At 43.8% G+C, this 19,219-nt stretch overlaps 1 protein-coding gene across 1 annotated transcript; it reads left to right on the top strand.

Moving 5' to 3' along the window:
- The first annotated feature begins 4,280 nt into the window (after nucleotides 1–4,280).
- Nucleotides 4,281–13,933, top strand: LOC136446748 (protein kinase C-binding protein NELL1-like). The gene is made up of 6 exons (XM_066445289.1): nucleotides 4,281–4,661; nucleotides 9,520–9,644; nucleotides 10,990–11,160; nucleotides 11,431–11,673; nucleotides 11,969–12,105; nucleotides 12,846–13,933. The coding sequence occupies exons 1-6, from the start codon at nucleotides 4,351–4,353 to the stop codon at nucleotides 12,945–12,947; spliced, it is 1,089 nt and encodes a 362-aa protein (XP_066301386.1). The 5' UTR covers nucleotides 4,281–4,350; the 3' UTR covers nucleotides 12,948–13,933.
- Nucleotides 13,934–19,219: the final 5,286 nt, after the last annotated feature.

Here is a 19,219-nt window from a genome sequence, read left to right as displayed (position 1 = left end):
CAAGCTACATATGGCAAGGAATTGCACATCATAAAATGAACCCATGGTGTAAATTTTATTTGTAGCAATCACTTATACCATTCACTACAGTTGGTTCGTTTTGAAAACGTTATTAACTATCTAAATTGGTATCTGGCTGTGTTGTAATATTTTCTGTAATTTCCTGAAATCCCCCTTGTTCTACAGTGTCCAATATCTTGCCACTACTGTTACAAACTTGTCTCAGAAATTCAGAATACAATTTTTTGTTGCCTACCTTTATAAAGTAATTTTGTCTAGGCCGAAATACATTCTCACATAGTCAAAAAGTAATTTCACTTATGATTTAAGTACATAAGTTAAAGTCGCTCACCATATTTTAGTCTATCGATTAACGAAAATAAAAGACTTCATGATTTTAATGATGTTATCTTTGAAAAACCCAACCTACCTTTCTTTGTCAATGGCGTGTGTGGGACCGTACGTCCGGTGACTCATCATCTCATGTGGGGTGGTCAGTCATAGCAGGACACGGTCACGGAAATAAATATTCATTTATCCAAACTTTTACCACTCACTGCGATGAAGCAAATAATATGCAAAATACATTGTCATTACAGATTTCTGGCACATATGATAACTTTTGGCGGTGCGTGACAAGTCTATTTCTATTAGGTGTGGTATTAGGTGTGGTATTAGGCCGAAATAAATTCTTACATAGTCAAAAAGTCATTTCACTTTAAGTTCGTGTCTGAATGTATGTTTTATAGTAAAACTATGTTATTCTTTATACTTAGACATGTTGCTTATCAGACACGTCATGTACTCTGGACGGTTTGAGCCTATTAAAAGTATTGAGTATGTATTAGTGCTTATTGAATAATAGTCCTGCGTAGGTACGTGTCACTTTGCACGCAGAAGGCAAGAATTAATGTCATCTGGTACCCTGCTTAAGTCTACATGACTGGTCTTGATACACGCGCTTTAAATCAAGTTGACAGGCTCCATTCTGATTCACCAAAATATCCTCAAGTGACCCTGTTATCATTGTTATGGATCTAAATTGGTGAACCGAAGTTTCGGAGGTGCCTCGCTGTCTTCCATCTCAGGCCCTGTCAACACACACAAAACTGTGCGGAATTCGCCACTGGGCTAACACACAACACACCTATTGTACGCTAGGTGTTGCGGACAATTAAGGAAGCAATTTAAGAGCGTTCTGGGTGACGACACATGAACTAAACACACTCCCGATCCCCGTGTGTAAGTCCCCTGTCACATGTGTCGTGCGACAGGTGTAAGACAGCAAGTTGGGGACATTCCTTCTGTAGGACAGTTGTGGATATGTCTTACGAACTTCAGATGTGTTGTAGACGGATTGTCGGTTAACCGGTTGTCGATTCTGTCATACATATGCGGCATTCCTGAAAATTGCACCAAAAAAAACAACATACGCCGGGCGACCGTCACTGAATTTGATATATGTCTTTTTCTCCAGAGGTGATTTGAAGGTGTTGGCGACGGAAGGCTGTTGTGGTTACAGATATAAACGTACCCATGTTTTCTCTACCGCATTGTATACACACAATCTCCTCAAGACTGTTTGCAATATCGCTTGTCCTTGTATCGATTTCTGTGTTTGTACATTTAAAACGTACTTGAGGATTTTGAAATGGCATAATCAATATACCCTGAATTATCAATATAATAATATCGTCTGGGGGTAAACACCACGTACCGTTCTTTTTTGTTGATGTGAGAAAAATAATTTGAGGTGTGTCCACTGGTTAAATGAGTGAGTCAAGCAGATGGTTTTTGACGTAAGGTGATTGAACTCTAATTATTTACGTTGTCATTTTGACTTCAAACTGGTTCATGAAGTTTATTTTGTTCTTTGTATGTGGCACTGTTGAAATAACGTACTAACTCGAGCGCAGTGCCACATTGTCCTTGTCTTTGTCTAAAAGCAAATAGATAGATTTAACAAACTGGCCCTGCCCAGAGATTCTGTTCGGAAAATTACCACAGACATTTTAAGAATGTAAGAATTAGCTTCCTGGATGTATAGATAGGCGTACAATTGCGTCGTTTGGGCGGTGTTTGGCGGCGGCAAGTACTGAAGGACACCTTTTGCCTTAAGCTCTGATTTGCCTTGCAAACATAGCGCAGATTATTGGGTCTTAAAGTCGATTATAACGTCCGTCTCTTAAGTCAAAAAATATGTAAAATGAGACGTGAGCTTCAGGGGGATTTCTTTCCGCTAGGGAATCTTGCAGACGGCTGAGAGTGACAGTAAGTAAGTAACGTGCTAGGGAAAATGCGATTATTGTCTTCTGACACCTGTCAAACCTACATTGCTTATTAACGTTCCGGTTGAACACTTACATGGGAGACGTTTTCTTAAAGATGTTTACAGAAGAAGTTCCCATGTTTGATCATTTCTTTTATGAGACGTAAGATCAAACGTATCCCTTTCTTCAATCTCTTTTCTGACTAAGGCCTCGTCATATTCGTCGTAAGGTCGTCGCACGATCGCAAACTGAGGACGACTTGGGCTATCCGTGCACGTGTCGTACAGAATTCAGCTGTTTGTACCGAGGCGGCTGTCTCAGATCTTTGTCAGTGGTCGGCTGGAAACTTCTACAACATCAAGATTATATATAGAACGGCCCACGGTGAAAGTGACCGCCCTGTAAAATAAAATTTACATCATGACATAATTACCATGACTCCAATGTTTACCCACTTCTAGCCACCTCACAAGACAGACAAGACGGTCGCACCCTTTGATGTACACCATCTCCCTTCTCCAGAACGACCTACAAGCGGATGTCCTTCCGCGGACAGTCGCAGAATGGAACGCTCTGCCCTTAGGGACAGTGACAGTTTCATCCCGAACATCACTCAAAGACAAGACAGCCTTCTTGCTCTAAATGCTCACAGTACTCTCCCTTCATCGTGGCGTTGTGTGGCGTAATGGTTAGAACATCCGACTGTCAAACCGGCAAGGGGACCCGAGTTCGAACCCGGGCTGTCCCCAGAAATGTCTGGACATGCGCCCCGACGTTTTGGCCTTGGGAAAGGCACTGAACACAAATTTCCTCACTTCAGTCAGGTGTAAATGAGTACCTAGCTTCGGTTAGGGACGTCCCTCGGATAGGACGTTAAATGTAGGTCCCGTGTTTGAGGAGAGCCACACCTCTCGCACGTAGAATAACCCACCACACCTTTCGAAAGAGAGTAGGGGAAACCTTACAGTCGGTACATAGGCTACAAAATATTCAGTAAGTTGAAGTTGGTAGCCTCAAAATCTTTTCCATGTTTTCTGTGACCAGGGCTGGAGCGAGGCCTGATAATCGAGGTTGTGGCTATAACATTTCATTGAACTGTTTGAAGGATGTTTTGTATGATATTCTTTACCAGCTAGTCATGATCCCAACTCTGTATATATGTTTATAGACACCGAGATTGAAATCTCCTGTTTATTTCTGACTTTTTCAAGTACCTGCATCAATTTAATAAACTTTGTATGTGCCTGTTGTAGAGTAGGAGATCCTCTTAGATCAGGTCTGGGTCCAGTAGCTACTAGTATACATTCTTACTTTTCAGGGAGATATTTGTGAACAATTAATGAAACATGGAGCCGTATGTACTGTTCAAATATATGTAAACACTACCGTAAACGGTGAAATATTGAAATGTTCGCGGAGATTTCATTTTGCGTTAGGGAGAAAATTGAGTGTTCGCGGTGGTTTTAAGTTCGCGGTTGCAACAAGTGGGTGGTCGGGCAGAAGACAGAAGAAAATTTGCGGTGGCTTCAAGTTCGCGGCGAAAATAAAACCACCGCGAACATTTCCCCTTTTATAGTATATTCTATCCAACTCTTTGTTTCATGTCGGCGAAGGAAGTCGCACCTCTTCCTTTTAGTGGAGTTTACAAAAATGTGCTGATCACACCACACTATGTGTACAGGGAATGGGCGATGCACACTACAACACGCGTTTGCAAACAGGTCGAGATCGCCTCTCAAATATCGGAAGCTTTTATGCCACTTCGACGACAAACACACCTCTTGTACAGAGAGCGTTTTGCAAACTGTCTTATCTATAGTAAACATCACCGCCGTACGTCACAACATAGCTTCGAAGCGTTGAACGATTCTTGGACTCGCGCCAAAAGCATGACGCCACGGCGTCCAGGCGACACGATGTCCCCGATGAACATTTACACATTGCAGAAGAAAGAAGATGATTAGACATCCCCTGGGGCAGGTACGAGAGGCGAGCGCCTGCTGTGAAAATTGGCTCGTGTCCAGGATTCTTGGGCCACTTGGCGGGGACCCAAACCGCGACAGGAAGCGATCCACCCAAGATGCCTTGCGGTGATGAAAACTACAACAAAATATTTATCATCGCGACCCCACCTTTGGCGCTCAGAGCAAAACAGCAACTGACACAACACGGACGCGAGGAAAGCATGGCGGTGAGTCTATTGGTCATCTTCGTCACTTTGGTCGTCGGGACGGTCCTTCCGATGAGCATCCTGTGCCCGTGTCGACACGAGGTCGGATTCAAATGTCCCGCTTTGGCCACGGACGGGTGCGAGATCGTCAGGGACGAGTGTGGCTGTTGCGACGTGTGTTCCCGAGGCAGGGGCGAGCCATGCGGCGCCGAGGCACCGAGGTAAGGCCACGCCGCGCCCGCGTGTTGTGTGTTGGGTAACAGAACACTAGCGGCGTGCTCCCCGGAACAACAGTCCCACGTGTCGGGGTGTGTACGTCCATGTGAGTAGTGTAGAACGACGCCACATCTTTATCTATAGACGATAACGCCAACTAAACCAACGTCTTTACAACTGTAACATTTAATGGAAATCTGCCCTTCAAATCCAGGGTGTAGATTCGTAAACATTGAGTTGAATCAATTATCGTACCCTTTCGCCATAGTGCTAGAGAACTACGGTGTAGCCATTACACGTAACAGTCTAAATATAAAATACGACAAAACTGTGTTACAGGATTAAACCATATAGTGCGTTAATTGTCACTGCGCGATTTTCCCGTAAAATGTTTGCATACATGTACGTAATGATGAAGTCACGGGGCCGACTAGTGAGGTGTCACATGTTCTTGTGAACACACTAGGGTATGCCCTAATGATGCCCCGCACTCTGAGGTTTATATTTATCGTGATTTATGCTTGTACCGTGTGACACTTCCAGTTTTTCGACGACAAATTTAGCTCGGCTAAGGCCATCGTGGTGAGCCATCTATTTCCTCAAATACACGGCATGGTATGAGGCTGAGGGCATGGGCCTTAGTCACAATCATAACAGTGATTCAGTGGCAAATATCTGGGGCGTTCTACGCAGTGACAATCCGTAAATAGAGGGACAATTCTTGTCCTTTTAAGGTATTATAAGCCACACATAGAACGCGAATCTTTAATCGCTCAGAAAAAAAAGGCCGAAGGCAAGGACAGTCTACTGAATAAAAGCTATTTGTAGTCGCAACACAGCGCTGCACTCAATTACACCGATTATACCCAGCAGAACGTGTTACATCGCTTCTTTCACTACTTAAATTCCAGAAAATGATTTTTCCTTCCAAACAAAGCTTTCATTCTGTGAAGTATAAACAAAACTCGAGGAGCTGTGTTTCGTAACTGTGAAAAACGTCGTACGACAAGTACAAGTGTACGACAATTGTCGTGAGTGTGTCTTGCGATCCTTGGCGACGGTCGGGTCCTATGAAAATCCTATGACAAAAATTGTAGGCCAGTTAACCTATGCCCTAGTTGCTTTAGGAGATTTCCTAGTAAGAAAGTATGTTTTGTTTTGATGTATAGTGAATCAATCATCCCTACTCATTCTAAACCATGGCAGAGAAGGCACGCAATACATCCACTATGCGTCAAAATAAAAACATCACATACGAATATGTTTTGTTTTGCTTCGCCTTAAGAAAATTGCAATGTTTTTAAAAAAACGTTTGGTAAAACGAAGCACTGGGCAGCTACACCGATTGAAAAAGTGTATGACTGAGAGATTTCGGGGAAAAGTCTTAAAATCTTAAAAGGTGAACCCGCCCCTTAAGTAGGCCACTTAAGTCTTTAGACTTCAATATTAAAGGCGAGCTTTATCGTCTGGCGCGGATGTTTATACAAGATGCGTATCTCTCCTCTATAAGTATGCGTATTCATATCAATCAGTCAGGAGTGTCAAACGGGAGATTCCCCGTGAATGAAGCGATTGTTGCGTGTCAGTGCGAGCGGCGTATACTGAAGGATATCGTATTGATCGGTAAACACGGTAAGGGAGGATACTGTGGTCCCCTCGTGCCGTGGGTGTGGTGCATACAGGAATGTCCCCAGGTGTTAACAGTGTAGTCACAATGTGTTGTAGTGTTGCCCTCTCTCCATGTGGGCCCGGTCGCTGACAGACGCACGGGAGGGGGTTTAAACATGAGAACTATTTTCCTGTCGTTTATCAGTCATACGTAGATAAAAGTTTCCGACTTTTGACAAGTGCTGAAATAGACTTCGTTGCGATCGCACCAGCTAAAATGACATTCTAACCACAACCATTTACCTTTGCTCCACTCATTTGAAAGATTGCACATCAAGATGATACCACAAGAAGAAGGGACCTGCGATTCGTTACTGTTTTGGTAATGGCACTTGTCAGTCGCATCACCGTCTCCTTCTCACCTTCTCACCCTGACGCCTTTAGGCCAACGGCCTGTAAGTTGTCAGCCTCGCTATGAACGCTCTCCATACTCAGTCATTTTCTTCACTACATGGATGTTTGGTTCTTCTCTTCTGGTAATCTCAACTATTTAGTCTAGACACCTCATTCTTGGTCTGCCTGATGGCCTTTTGTAACGTGTAATATCTCTTCAAAAGCTTCATATTACAGCTTTCTCGAAGCGGTTCCATCCTTGATGTCATTTAGGATACTTTGAGTAACTAGCATCTTTGCCTACATGACGAATAAGTAAATAGGAATATCATAAACCAAATAAAAATGTTAAGGTTGTGTAACTAGGTCTCAGAATCAGATTGAACAAACACCGGGAACAAAATATAAGTTTGGACCAAAACATGATACGCGGTCATTCAAGTTTTTTTAACTTAAACAACATTTTATGCGCGTTACGCTACTTAAAGAGTGATTCAGTCCAGCGAACAGTTTGTGTCTCGAGCAAAGTTCAACGTCCTTTATGTCGATTACGTAACGTACAATGTCGCCTAATCGTTCCACACAGGTGCCCACTTTCAGGAGAAGCTTGTGTCGTTAGTGATCTTCTAACCTCGGCCTTTACAAGAGCCGGGGCGACGTTTGATATCATTGTTTCCATAATCTGGTCTAAACCCGTTCATTTGGAAGGGAGCCACCCTACTCTTTGGCGCCATTGTTCAGGGATTTGTCCAGGTTGACCCCCTCATATTTGTCACATCAAAACACCTGACAACTCCTTGTAGTAAGTAATAACCCGCATTCTACGGTTACACGCGTCTTTTACAGAGCATTTAAAGTATCAACATATTACAAGTGACATTTGGAACGACCGTTTAAAAAACTTTCCAAGATTATAATTTTGAACAATTACAGCGGCGCCTGATCGTTAAGGTAACTCGATGCGGATTTGAGGGACTCGCCAGCCATTCGAGCTATTTGTAAAATGCCTGAAGTTGGCGGACGTAATTGAATTTTTCTATGGGAGTGGATATATGAAAGAACGCTGCTATCATCCGCTACAAAGACCCAATCATACATGCATTGTTCAACCTAATATGCGATGATTTTGGAGGATTACTTAGTTCAAAGCCCTATAGCCTTGTTTAACTGCGAGTTCCAGACGTCAGTGTAAAGTCACGATGTACAACAAACATCACTGTTGCCAAGACGACATTTTAAATGGCGCCAGACACATAGATCACACGATTGTCAATGACAAATGGTGGAAAGGCTTACATTTAATCACCCCTTGGGAGCCAATAAAGATCATTGTACTTGACTTTGACAAGTACTAGTAAACTACAGAATTGTTAACCGCCACAATATGATAGGATGTTTCAGTGGGAGCCGCATTTCTCAGAAATTCTCCCATGATGCCGCGCGGGTTGGTTGCCCACGCGTTGCAGGCAGACGACAGATAGAGACTGTCGACACTCGTGGTTGGTTGGTTGGTTGGTTGATTAATGAATGTTGACAGGACCTTCGGCTTGGAATTTACGGACCCAACTGACAACGAGGTCTTCTCGGAATTGCGGATCGTCAACTTGGCACGGGTACGGGGGCAGTGAGGCAGTGTCCTGGATTCTGAAGTAAAACAGTGGGGGGGGGGGGCAAAATGTTGCGAAAAAGCTCCTCCCCTACCCTGTTACCACTGGTTACTCTCAGTGTTACTAAAATAAGATAGCAAATCAAAATCAGACGTGCATGAATGAGCACCATGGGTGAAATACACAAGACACATAAGACAGGTTGTTCTTGGCCTGTGTGCCTGACAAAAAAGTTACAAAACAAAAGTGCTTTAATTTTCTGATATTGGATCTTTCCCTGGTAGCGCTTTTCCAAAACGGCATTTTTGTCTAAGTTTAAAGATTTGGTGCATCTGAATTCATTCCTTGCGAGAACTTCAGGCATTAGCCTTAGGCGTCGGACCTCTGCACGTAAAAGAACCCAGCACATTTTTATCGAGAAGAGTAGGAGTGCTCCGGTGTTTTCGGCTGAAAACACGAATCGTAGCGATGCCGCATCACTGGACTACAAATCAAAGAAAATCACTACGCTTCGTCTCCGGCCTTACGATTCCAGATGCTTCACCTTCACTTTTTACCTCGAATTTGAATTTGAGGTAAAGCCAGGAAGTTCTGTGAGCTAATCCTGTGCTATTGAGTATCGATCCTCCTTTTTGTTTTGGCCCGGAGCGTGCCCTTGACATTGCTGTGGCCTTCGATCGAAGACCCATGAGCAAGCATGCAACCCTTGACCGACTCAGTGACTCTAAACACACGGCATTACTTAAGTGGTTCTCAGTTTACCTCTAACTTACATAACCCTGGCCTCGTGTACTGAGATGCTCACAATTCGCGTGTCTTGTCAGGCTGTAAGGCACGTGCAGGAGGCGTGCTAGCCAGTCGACAGACACGTGCTGAGTGCGTGACTGGAACAAGAAGGGAAATAACAAGAACACAAGCGTATATGAGGTTTACATTCTGCTTCGTCTCCTGTCACCAGTTTAGGTTAGGGCATTGCTATGCATGAAATACGAAGTGAGAGGTACATTAATTCTATGACTAAATATCATCACTGTGAGGTTTTGCGCGCGAAAACACACTAGCTCAGTCAGCACCTTCTTACCGTAGCACTAGCAGTCGCTACGAGATCCTGTGAATGTGACTGAATTCTAGTACCCCGCCATCCACTGTTGACGACTTCCCGAGTGAAATGTCAATCATCGATCTAGTTCATCAACGCGTTGTTTACAAATAATATCTGTATATAAGTAGATTTTTCTGTCGATATTTTTGGCAGGTGCGCAGCTGGTCTGGTGTGCAGACATCCAGAATGCAGGAAGTTCGTGCAGGTTCAAGGTGGTATCATACCGGCGTGGTGCTTCACTCTTCCCATGGGGCACAGCGGTACATGTGTCCCAGAAGGTCAGTACATCTGCAAGAGACCTCATACATACTCTCCAAGCAGAGGTTGATGGGGAAAATAGCATATGCCCCGGTTTTGTCAGCCCTCCCCATGAAGGTCACAATCCCCCCCCCCCAACAACCTCTGCTTGGAGAGTACTCAAAGCACGCAGTGTTTGAAAACATTCCCAATTCCTTCGCGATGCTAAAACTAAGATTTAACTGCCTAGAAATACGAAGTGGTGACAAAGTTAGCTTATCGGCTGTCCCTGGGCTAACATGCCACCAAGCCCCTCCCCCCCCCCCAGAAAACCTTGCTTACAATAACAATAACAAAAAAATCCATTTCGTCACATCCGTCTGAGTTTGCATTGATCTAAAGAGCTTTAAATAGCCTGAAGCTTCCATGTTTATTTGATCGCTGATCAAGACTGTTTATGGATGTCTTAGGCTCCCTCGGTTGTTGGACATCAGTAAGATATTATTGGGCCAATATTTCTCTCATTTGGTAAAAGTTTTCAAGGCCCCTACTTGCCTTCATACACACATCATATAACATCAGGCCAAACATCCTCGCTCCAAAAAGGTCAGTTTGCCTGAATGCGACGACAACTGAGTCATGTTGGTGCTACAGTAACGAGCTTGTGTATATTTTTCATTGGCAAAGTCCTTAACAGTACTTTCTGATAGGTGTACCAGGCTTCATACTTCAGTGCTTTTGACGACAAGACCAAAATGTTTACAGGAAACATGGTGATCGCCGGGGGGTCTGGGGAATGCGAGGTAGAAAACAGTGAGGCTTTATATCTGTTGTTTGGACAAGGCGATATTTTGAAAACGAGAGAAAGCGAGAGCTCGTGAGATGACGTCAAAGCACCGTGATGACACGGCACTCGGAAGCAGCCGTGCCTTTGATGTGACTGTTGACGTGTTTCATAGGGGCATGTCGTACTTGACCGCTCATTTATATGTTTGCCCAACGAACCAAGAGACCACCGCAGTCGGACACAAAGGGTCTCTATGTGCTTTGACTGGTTGTACACAAGTGTCACGGGAGGGCAGTGAGCTTTGTACAACAAGACGCAAACCTCTTTCTAAGTTTTATTTTGTGGGGGAATTCCTGAGCTGTATGTAGACAAACAGATATACTTTTTTCTGTTTATGAATATCCTCCATTTGAACTGTCATATATGCATGGCTATTTGCATTTCTGCTTGCGGAGACGCTGGGGAAAGAACTACGAAGCAAACCATACATCCTCTCCAGCTGAATGTTTGTAGAAAGTTGGATAGAATAAAATTTATATCTTTGATGTTTACACCTTAACCGCTTCATAAGTAAAATTGCCATTCCGTTTCAAAATTAGGGAGTGGTGACTTTTTGAACCTGAAGGCGAAGAGTCTGACGTCACATCATCCGGGAACTGTCTCCAAGTGTGGGCCCTACCCGTTTTGGTGTCCCAGGGTGCAGTTCGACCGGACCACACGGTGTCACGTCTGCGCAGAGAAGTGGGATAAAGAGGACAAAATAAACAATGGTAAATATCACTGTGTGTACCTTCGTATGTCTGCTTGACTGCCGGGTTTGACTGTTTGTTTGATGGTTGGTTGGTTGGTTGGTTGGTTGGTTGGTTGGTTGGTTGGTTGGTTGGTTGGTTGGTTGGTTGGTTGGTTGGTTGGTTGGTTGGAAGTTAGATTTGCCAAATCAACCCTAACTACTTGCTTGCTTGTTTGATAGCTAGGTTGATAGGAAGCCCTATAACTATAGCCAATACCTAGAGAAATACAACTATTATCTCATTTTTCAGCAGGCAGCTTGAAGTATGGAGACTGCTCCTTTGAAGGCTTGGTCATCGCAGACGGTTCTTATGAAAAAATCAACGACTGCACCAGGTGCAGTTGTAACGACGGCAAGCTCCACTGCAGCTCCATGCAATGTTTCTACTCCCAGGACTGTGCTGAGGTGGAGAGAATACCCGGGCAGTGCTGTGCAGCGTGCAAGGGTCCTCAAGAGGGCGCGCAGGCCTTTCAGGGAAACAAGCGAGTTTACGGTAAGACGAAACTTACTGACGCAACTTTTTCTTGACAGAACTTTCTGAAACAAGAGTCTCCCTGAACTGTAGAATCCTTGGCCTTCTGAAAAGTGTTTACGCCAAACTTGTTGTTGTTCTTGACTGAAGGTTAGAAACAGTTCCCTGCGCGCTAGTAGAAGTCAAGCAACTGTCTGCCGTCTTAAGATTTACAGTTTCTATTCACAACAAATACCTTCTTAGCTGCACCATCTCCTGGCAAACCACTCGCTCGGCTGATAACATGTTAGACCTGATGATGGTTTTCTATTTTCAGCGAGAAGACAAATAAACAGCGTGGATCGGTCGTCGTGTCGGTTCGGCGAGAGAGACATCCCCGAGGGTATGTGGGTAGCGGTGGGACCCTGTGAACAGTGCTACTGCAGCGACGGCTTCTTGTCCTGTATGGTGGTGGTAAGTGTTATTTTAAACCTTCTCTATGGTCCTCTATGGTATGCTTAGGTCCCAATAGCGCCGGTGCCGGCGTCGGGGGTTTAGTCCCGACCGGACCCCGAAGTCACAAATTTCTCCCGGTGGGCCGCCGGGTACGGGGGGTGTACCTCCCGGTGTTCGCACGATTAGCTATTTGTTACTGGGTCCCGCGTTGATTTTAAGTCTGAGTTAAAAAACGGGCCAAAAAAATGATAGCGAGGCAGCCGCAGGGTGTCCAATGGGGCCACATAGGGGTCCCGCCTGAAAGTAAAAAAAAAAAAAAAAACAGCGCATCAACTACCCGGCGGGGCCCCTTTTTCCAACTGTGACCTAAGCAGTAGCCCGGGTGCCATCCGATTACTACCTGGGCTCCTACACTTGCTACCCTGAAAAATCGGGTAGCGAGTGTAGCAGCCCCGGTTGTAATCAGATGGCAACTGGGCTGCTTTTATGGCATGAACGAACTCCAATTTCCATGCAGGTGCATAGCTTCGGCTGCGTTCGACTTTCCTGGATAATGTTTGCTTGCTTGTAAAATTGTTTGAGGCATCTTTCAAGTACTTGCTTTCGGCTGGAACGATTTCAAGTGCCTTACAGTTAATGTTTGTGCTCTCCTTTGAACCAATGCGACGATGATGCTTTTTCTATTTCATTCTTGAGTTTCAGACAAATGCTTTGATAAAGTAATCATGTCGACGTTGAATGTGATTCCTGTGTTTCAGTCCTGTCCTACAACGTCGTGTTCGAACCCAGTGTACGTGTCAGGCGTGTGCTGTCCCGTCTGCCATTCAGATCACACCCCGCCGGACGCCATTACGGGATGACGTCACTTCCGGTTCACACAGCGTTTAGTATGGCGAAATGTCGACCGTGACTACATTGTTCAGAAGCATTTATTTGCAGCCAACCTTGGAGTTTTACAATGAAATAGTCATACAATGTCAGTCTGCTAAAATGTTATCTATATTGTATTTCAATGGACCAGATATCTTGTAGATATGAGCCTGCAAAGTATTCAATTTTATTTCTGCCTGTGCTGTCATTAACCTTAGTTAGCGAAACCATCTATATAGTGTATCCAGTATCTAATCTAATGTACCATGGTTTCTCTTATTTATAAAGCAGCTCTTAAGAGTCCCTTATCATTTGATTACATGGTCTATGATATTCATGTATATAACCATAAAAAGACGTAATGAGAGACCAGTATAGATTATATTTGTAAATTATGTAGATTGTTATCGCTTTCTTAGTAACACTTATTCTACCTCCCTTTGAAATAGGTTAGTAGATATGATATGTTGTGATAATGTATGCGTAGAGGCGCCAGACTAATGATAGAGAAGCAAGAAATACTTCATATTCAGTGTGTTCAAAAGCAAGGGATAGCGTCGGACGCCCTCTATGTAAAGCAACGGGAAATGCAAGTACATGAATGGCTGTGCGTATCACACGCCACAGTGTCGTAGAACAAGTCCATTGACTATTGCCTAATATTGGTAAGTATAGAGTGGTATTTGTCAAAGGAATAGCACTCAAAACCTGTTACTGATAATGATATACGGCTGGTACAAAAAAGTCATTTAGACAAAAAAAGCTGCATTCAACAATAATGAGGGTCATATTTTTCTGTCGTCACAATACACAATACATTAGATCAAAGACACGCCGCGCCGATGACGTTGATCGAAATCTAAATTTATGTACACAATGTCCACATTTCTTCAAAGATGATATTGCAGCTTAAAATCTGGTGTAAATCTGGTCTGAAAGTAAGTGTTTATGTCAAATAAACCATAGTATGATCATATGTTTGGTGAAGAAATTTCGTTCTTTGTAAATGACCCATGACTTGAAAATGATATATCTCTTGTCCAATGATGCAAAAATACCTACAAGACGAAGAAAAGGGTAATGTCTAATGAAACGGTATTCTCCTAAAAAGGAGTCTCATAAAAAGTAGTCCCCTAACAGCAAGTGACCGCGCAATGTAGACAATGACGCAATCCTGCATTTGTAATCAATGCCACAAGGCGGCGCTGCTGGATAGCCTGCAAATTTAATTCCGATCGGCCCTATGTAGTAGATGCAACATTTGTCATTTGAGAAAGTCATATCATCACAGCATATTAAAACCTGAAGTGTCTTTCGGGAACTATCCAAAGGGAGTTTATACCCACCAAAATCCATTAGCCCACCACTAAACAAACTCAAGAGAACTAACGCCAGTCCTGTAAGCCTAATGCCACACCAGTTTTATTTCACGGATAACGTCTCCTGGTGACCCCATATCCGGTAAGCGGTTGTGATAAAAAGATAAAGTCCCTTCAATATTTTGTACCATTTAGGTTCATATCCCGGTTTCATAGTAAAGATTACGAGTCGTTTTCCAAATTCCTCCGACAATCAAGTTACCTTCAACTCTGGCACGGCCCCAAAATCGGTAAGCCAACATTTATAGCTCCTACGCCACAACCTTGAACTTCAGCTAGACATAAAATAAATTCCTGCGTCATGAATTGTCTTGCAAGGCTTGCTGGTTGGAGGTATGGAAATCACAGCGTGCGAGCTGCTCTCGTTTACTATTGTTTCCTGTTCTAGATGAAGACGAATTATGCAACAAGGACCTCCTCCCCCCGCTATGAATCTACGCAGAAGCTCTATTTGAAAAACGGAAATTACTGTAAGCTGCGTCGGTCTGGAACTTCTAATACATGAGTCACGTCATCCAAAGGTATAGCGTCATATTAACCCGCCGGATACGCTAAGGAAGAAAATACTTTATCACTGGTGCAGACGTCACCAACGGTTACAGTCACCGTTGAGCTTTGAATATTTGAATATTTCGCGCTTCTGAAAGTGTTCATAGATCTGTGACCACGGGCATCTTTTTTCAAAACTTTTGCTTTGTTCAAAATTCGCCAATTCTTTGTCAACAAACAAATAAATAAATACAAACAAACAAAATACGAGCTTAAGTTCTGCGTTGATGATTTTACTTCAAGTCACAATGATATTGAGTCAAATCATAGCAGATTACAACCAACAATGTTTTACAACAATACATCATTACTGAACCTTCATGATATAATCCCCTGTGATGATCCTGGGAGTGGATACAACATGAGTCCGTTTGGGACTGCAGTCTTCGCATTGCAGCAGCGACACCTAGCTGCAGTGCAAAGTAGAACCGGTAGGGGTTGCCCTGTTTAAACTGGCAGACGGTCCACCGAAAGTCACCAGATTGTGCATGAAGAAAACTCAATCATTATAATAAGATCCTATTCCACATGAGTATTTGTACCTTTTTATATCTTCATGTGGTTTTTGTCAATACGCAGCCTACCGCTGTTGATTCAAATTTTCAAAACGTTCGAGGCAAATATGTGAAAAAAAGTTTCACATGTAACGTCAGACTTGAAGACGCCACGGGAAACCAATGGTCGGGGGTCAAAGATAAGAGCCTGTCTCCTTTCTAATGAGTGCCAAGAAATGGACGTGTACAGCCCAATATATGTGCTTCCAGGATTGTTTGAAGAGAGAACGTGCGTAGACAAGAATTTTCCACACTACCAGGCGGTCAAACGACCAAGTTCAGATGCAGGAAGAAAGGGCAATTCTCTCGTCTAGCCACGATTGAAAGGACATGCACAGTAGCATGCAAACACACCGTGTTAACAGTGCTGAAGTAAGTCGTGTGCAGAAGTGGATGCCCTCGATCAATAATACTTAGAACTGGCACGTTATACCTAGACATCAACCAACCCACGTTAAAAGTTTGGCGATTAAAAAGGTTAATTTTGTTGGTAAACTGAAAAGAATGTTGCAGCAAAAGAAATACCGGGTTGGGGGAAGATAGTCTGATAGAGAAAATCTGTTTGGGGAAAGGATATAGTAGCAAAACTCCACAAGTACGAAGGAAAAGAAAACTGCATAGAACTCTTAAGCTTGGCATGACGTGACGTCTGAGAACTAAATAGACGGTGCGAAGGTAGAATTCATAATAGCTCGTTCATCGGAATGTCTTTGATTCCATGTGATAGTGTAAAAAAGCTTTCGTGGAAGAGCAAAGCCCTTGAGTCTACCCATTCTACTATGTATCACTGAGTCCTCAATGCCACTTACCAAAGTTCGGGTACTTCATTAGACGGGTCAAAGAGCACCTTAATGCTGGCGTCCAACGCTCTTGTCTGCAGGGTAATTTATGCGTGACGTCAGGACAGACATCCGTGTGCTTTGGACCGTGGTAAAGCCTTCATGTTCTCCGTGTTCTTAATTGCTTATCATATCCCATGAGAATGCTAAATCTTATACATGGCATGCAACTAATTTCAACATTTCGAAATACACTTAACTCAGGGATCATAAACTTATATGGGATAATTGTTACACTGCCGCACAAGATGTTTAAAGCCTTTCGCAACTGTTTCCCAGCTTTATATTGGTCGCTTCATCATGCAAGAGGCTCAGCATCTGCCCTAATCCGGATAATCGGATAAACTAATCTCTCAAAGAATGTGCTTCCCCAACCGTAACGACCCACTCGCGTCTATTGGAGAAAAATAAACACTTCTCCCGAAAATAGGTCGCAGCGGCGGAGTCAAACATCTGACTGGCGAGATTTGAATGATGCATGAGCTCTTCCTCAACGTTTCACCTCCGCAAACAACTCGGGAGAATTCACTCAAATCACATAATTAGTCACCTATTCCTGTTTTCATTATCACTACATTTTCTGTAATGACAAGGCGGAGATTGCCCAAGTCCTAGCGGTAAACAAACTTCCCCTCGAGGGCTTAACGTCCAAATAAGCTGCCTATAATGGATGGACTTCTTCCACTCTGACAGAACCAGGTTACCAGTGTACATCCTCCACACAACCCGCATATGCTCTGGTGTTTGAACGCTGGTTGATCCAAGCTGCACGTACCGCGTTGTCAGTCGTCATCATCAGTTGATTGTTTGTGTAACACGCTGTAGGCCTAGACGTTCAGGTTTCGTAAGGTCATTCTGTAAGTGTGTCGCAGACAGTGTGTATCAGGAAGAACAGTCATCGAAGGAGCGGTCGACCATTGAAGAGATGGCTGTGTGAGAATTGAACTCCTGATGACAGTGACAGAAGCCCCTCTACCGCGTACGTTTAATCCGAGGCTATCAACATGTGTGATTGAAGACCCATTCATCACGATTGGAAAGGGGGTAAGCAAATCTGTAGGTTGCATTTTTGGTTCTGTATCTGTATCTGTATAGCCGGTATAACCGCCCTTCGGCGTAACACACCGGTTCAATTGGTCTTTGTGTAGATCACTATCAAGAGACTATAATACGATTCTATGAATGATAAGCTTTGTATGATGCGATGGTGGCATTTCAGTAAGCTTAGGAAGCATAAGAAGGAAAGCGATAGAGTGGTGTTTGGCAAACATTGAGTTTATCAAAGCATTACGTGTAATCCATGAGACTCTATGTTGAGTTTCGGTGCTCCGATGATTTCTACTAAGTATATGCATAGTGCGCAGTCGCGGCATTGTTGAGAGCGAGTTGCGGGTGTTCCGCACCAGTACCTCCCGTCTGATGCGGGGATCTGTTCCTGAACATTGCTCACTTTCTAACGTGCTCTGCATATCAATTATCTACATTATTTTTTTCCTACCCACCCATACTTGTGGTTCAATAATCATTTCGTATTCACGCTTTGTATTGGATACCTGTTTAAGATCAAGACGTGATGAGAACTTAATAGGTAGCTATATAGGTAGTCCCATAGCCTTTCTGAGGTAGTGGGGTACGGTATTATCCACTGTCTCTAAGGCACGGTATTTGGCGGAGACCAACCCTCTTCTTCCACCGCGCTCTTTACATTAACTCCCAACCAAAGCCAGGACATGGGTAGAGTGAGGGAAGTCGTGTCAAGGTGGCATCGTCAGGGGGTTTGAACCCAGGACCTCGGGGTTCTGGGCCAAACACCCTAACCGCTACGCCAACACAACGTCTATATAGTGCCCCGCTCGAAAATGACCACCACGAAGAGACGATAGGGAAAACAGAAGCCGCTCCCTTAGTTGATCACATTTTCATTTCGTTGGAAGTTCATTGGCACTTATCAAGTTTAGCCTCCTCTTGGCTATTTGCCTTAGAGGTAATAGAAGCTTTTTTTTAGATGAAACGTTGTGAGTTTGTGTGGGTCAAATACCGCGACGACGGTGTGGAATTCGCTGGCTGCCATTTTACACCTTTTTCGCTCACAGCTGACCTTTCTCACGAACATTAGACAAATCATCTTGAAGTCTCTAAGTGAGTCTAACGATACTGCTGCCAAAATCCGCCCTTAAACATGGTTCTAATTTAGGTCTTGGAAAACAGCACTGCAAAGTAAAACGTCAGGGTTGAACTGAGAAAATGATCTCGTCTTGTGGTAGAGAATGTGTCACGGCCAAGGTCAAGCAGGATTACGACAGGACGGGGAAGGGTCATGGTCACATATTTACAACACCAGACAAACGCACACGGCTTTATCCCCTACTCGTGCTGTGAGAAGTAGGTTACATCTGGTTTAGTTTGGCAGAAATTTCCTTGGACGCCCACCTAAATTTCATTTGACGTTGACGGAAAACACACACAGGAAAAACAGCCGCTCGATGATCTTTCCTTAGGCACTGGGGTTACATAACTACCTCCGCGAACAAAATGGTGATATTGTTTTTGGTGTGTCTGTTTGTTTGTGTGTGCGTGTGACTGCTTGTTTGTTTGTTTGTCTGTCCATGTGTTTGTTTCTGTTTCTGGGCATTTCGGGACATTATAGCTTGAGAAGCTCTGGATGTATTACGATGATGTTTGGTATGTGGGGAGGTCTTGAGAAGAGGAAGGCCAATGTCGATTTTGGGTCTCCTAGCGGCTTATCTTGGTACTGTAGCAGAACTTCCGATTTCTGGCTGGTTTATCCTGGAAATGCTGTGGTCTTTTGATGTAAGGAAACAGTGGTGTAGTGGCCCCCTGGCAGCTTGTTATTCAGATGGGAAGGGCGATGTTGGATGGGAGGCAAGGGCATTTCAGAGATGTTAACTGAAGAAAGGAACGACAGATTTCCATGATATGG

Source organism: Branchiostoma lanceolatum, chromosome 13 (assembly GCF_035083965.1).
Source record: "Branchiostoma lanceolatum isolate klBraLanc5 chromosome 13, klBraLanc5.hap2, whole genome shotgun sequence".
In the NCBI taxonomy this organism is placed as follows: domain Eukaryota; kingdom Metazoa; phylum Chordata; class Leptocardii; order Amphioxiformes; family Branchiostomatidae; genus Branchiostoma; species Branchiostoma lanceolatum.
The sequence above is the reverse complement of the archived record's forward strand: the minus strand, read 5'-3'. Positions and strand labels throughout refer to the sequence as shown.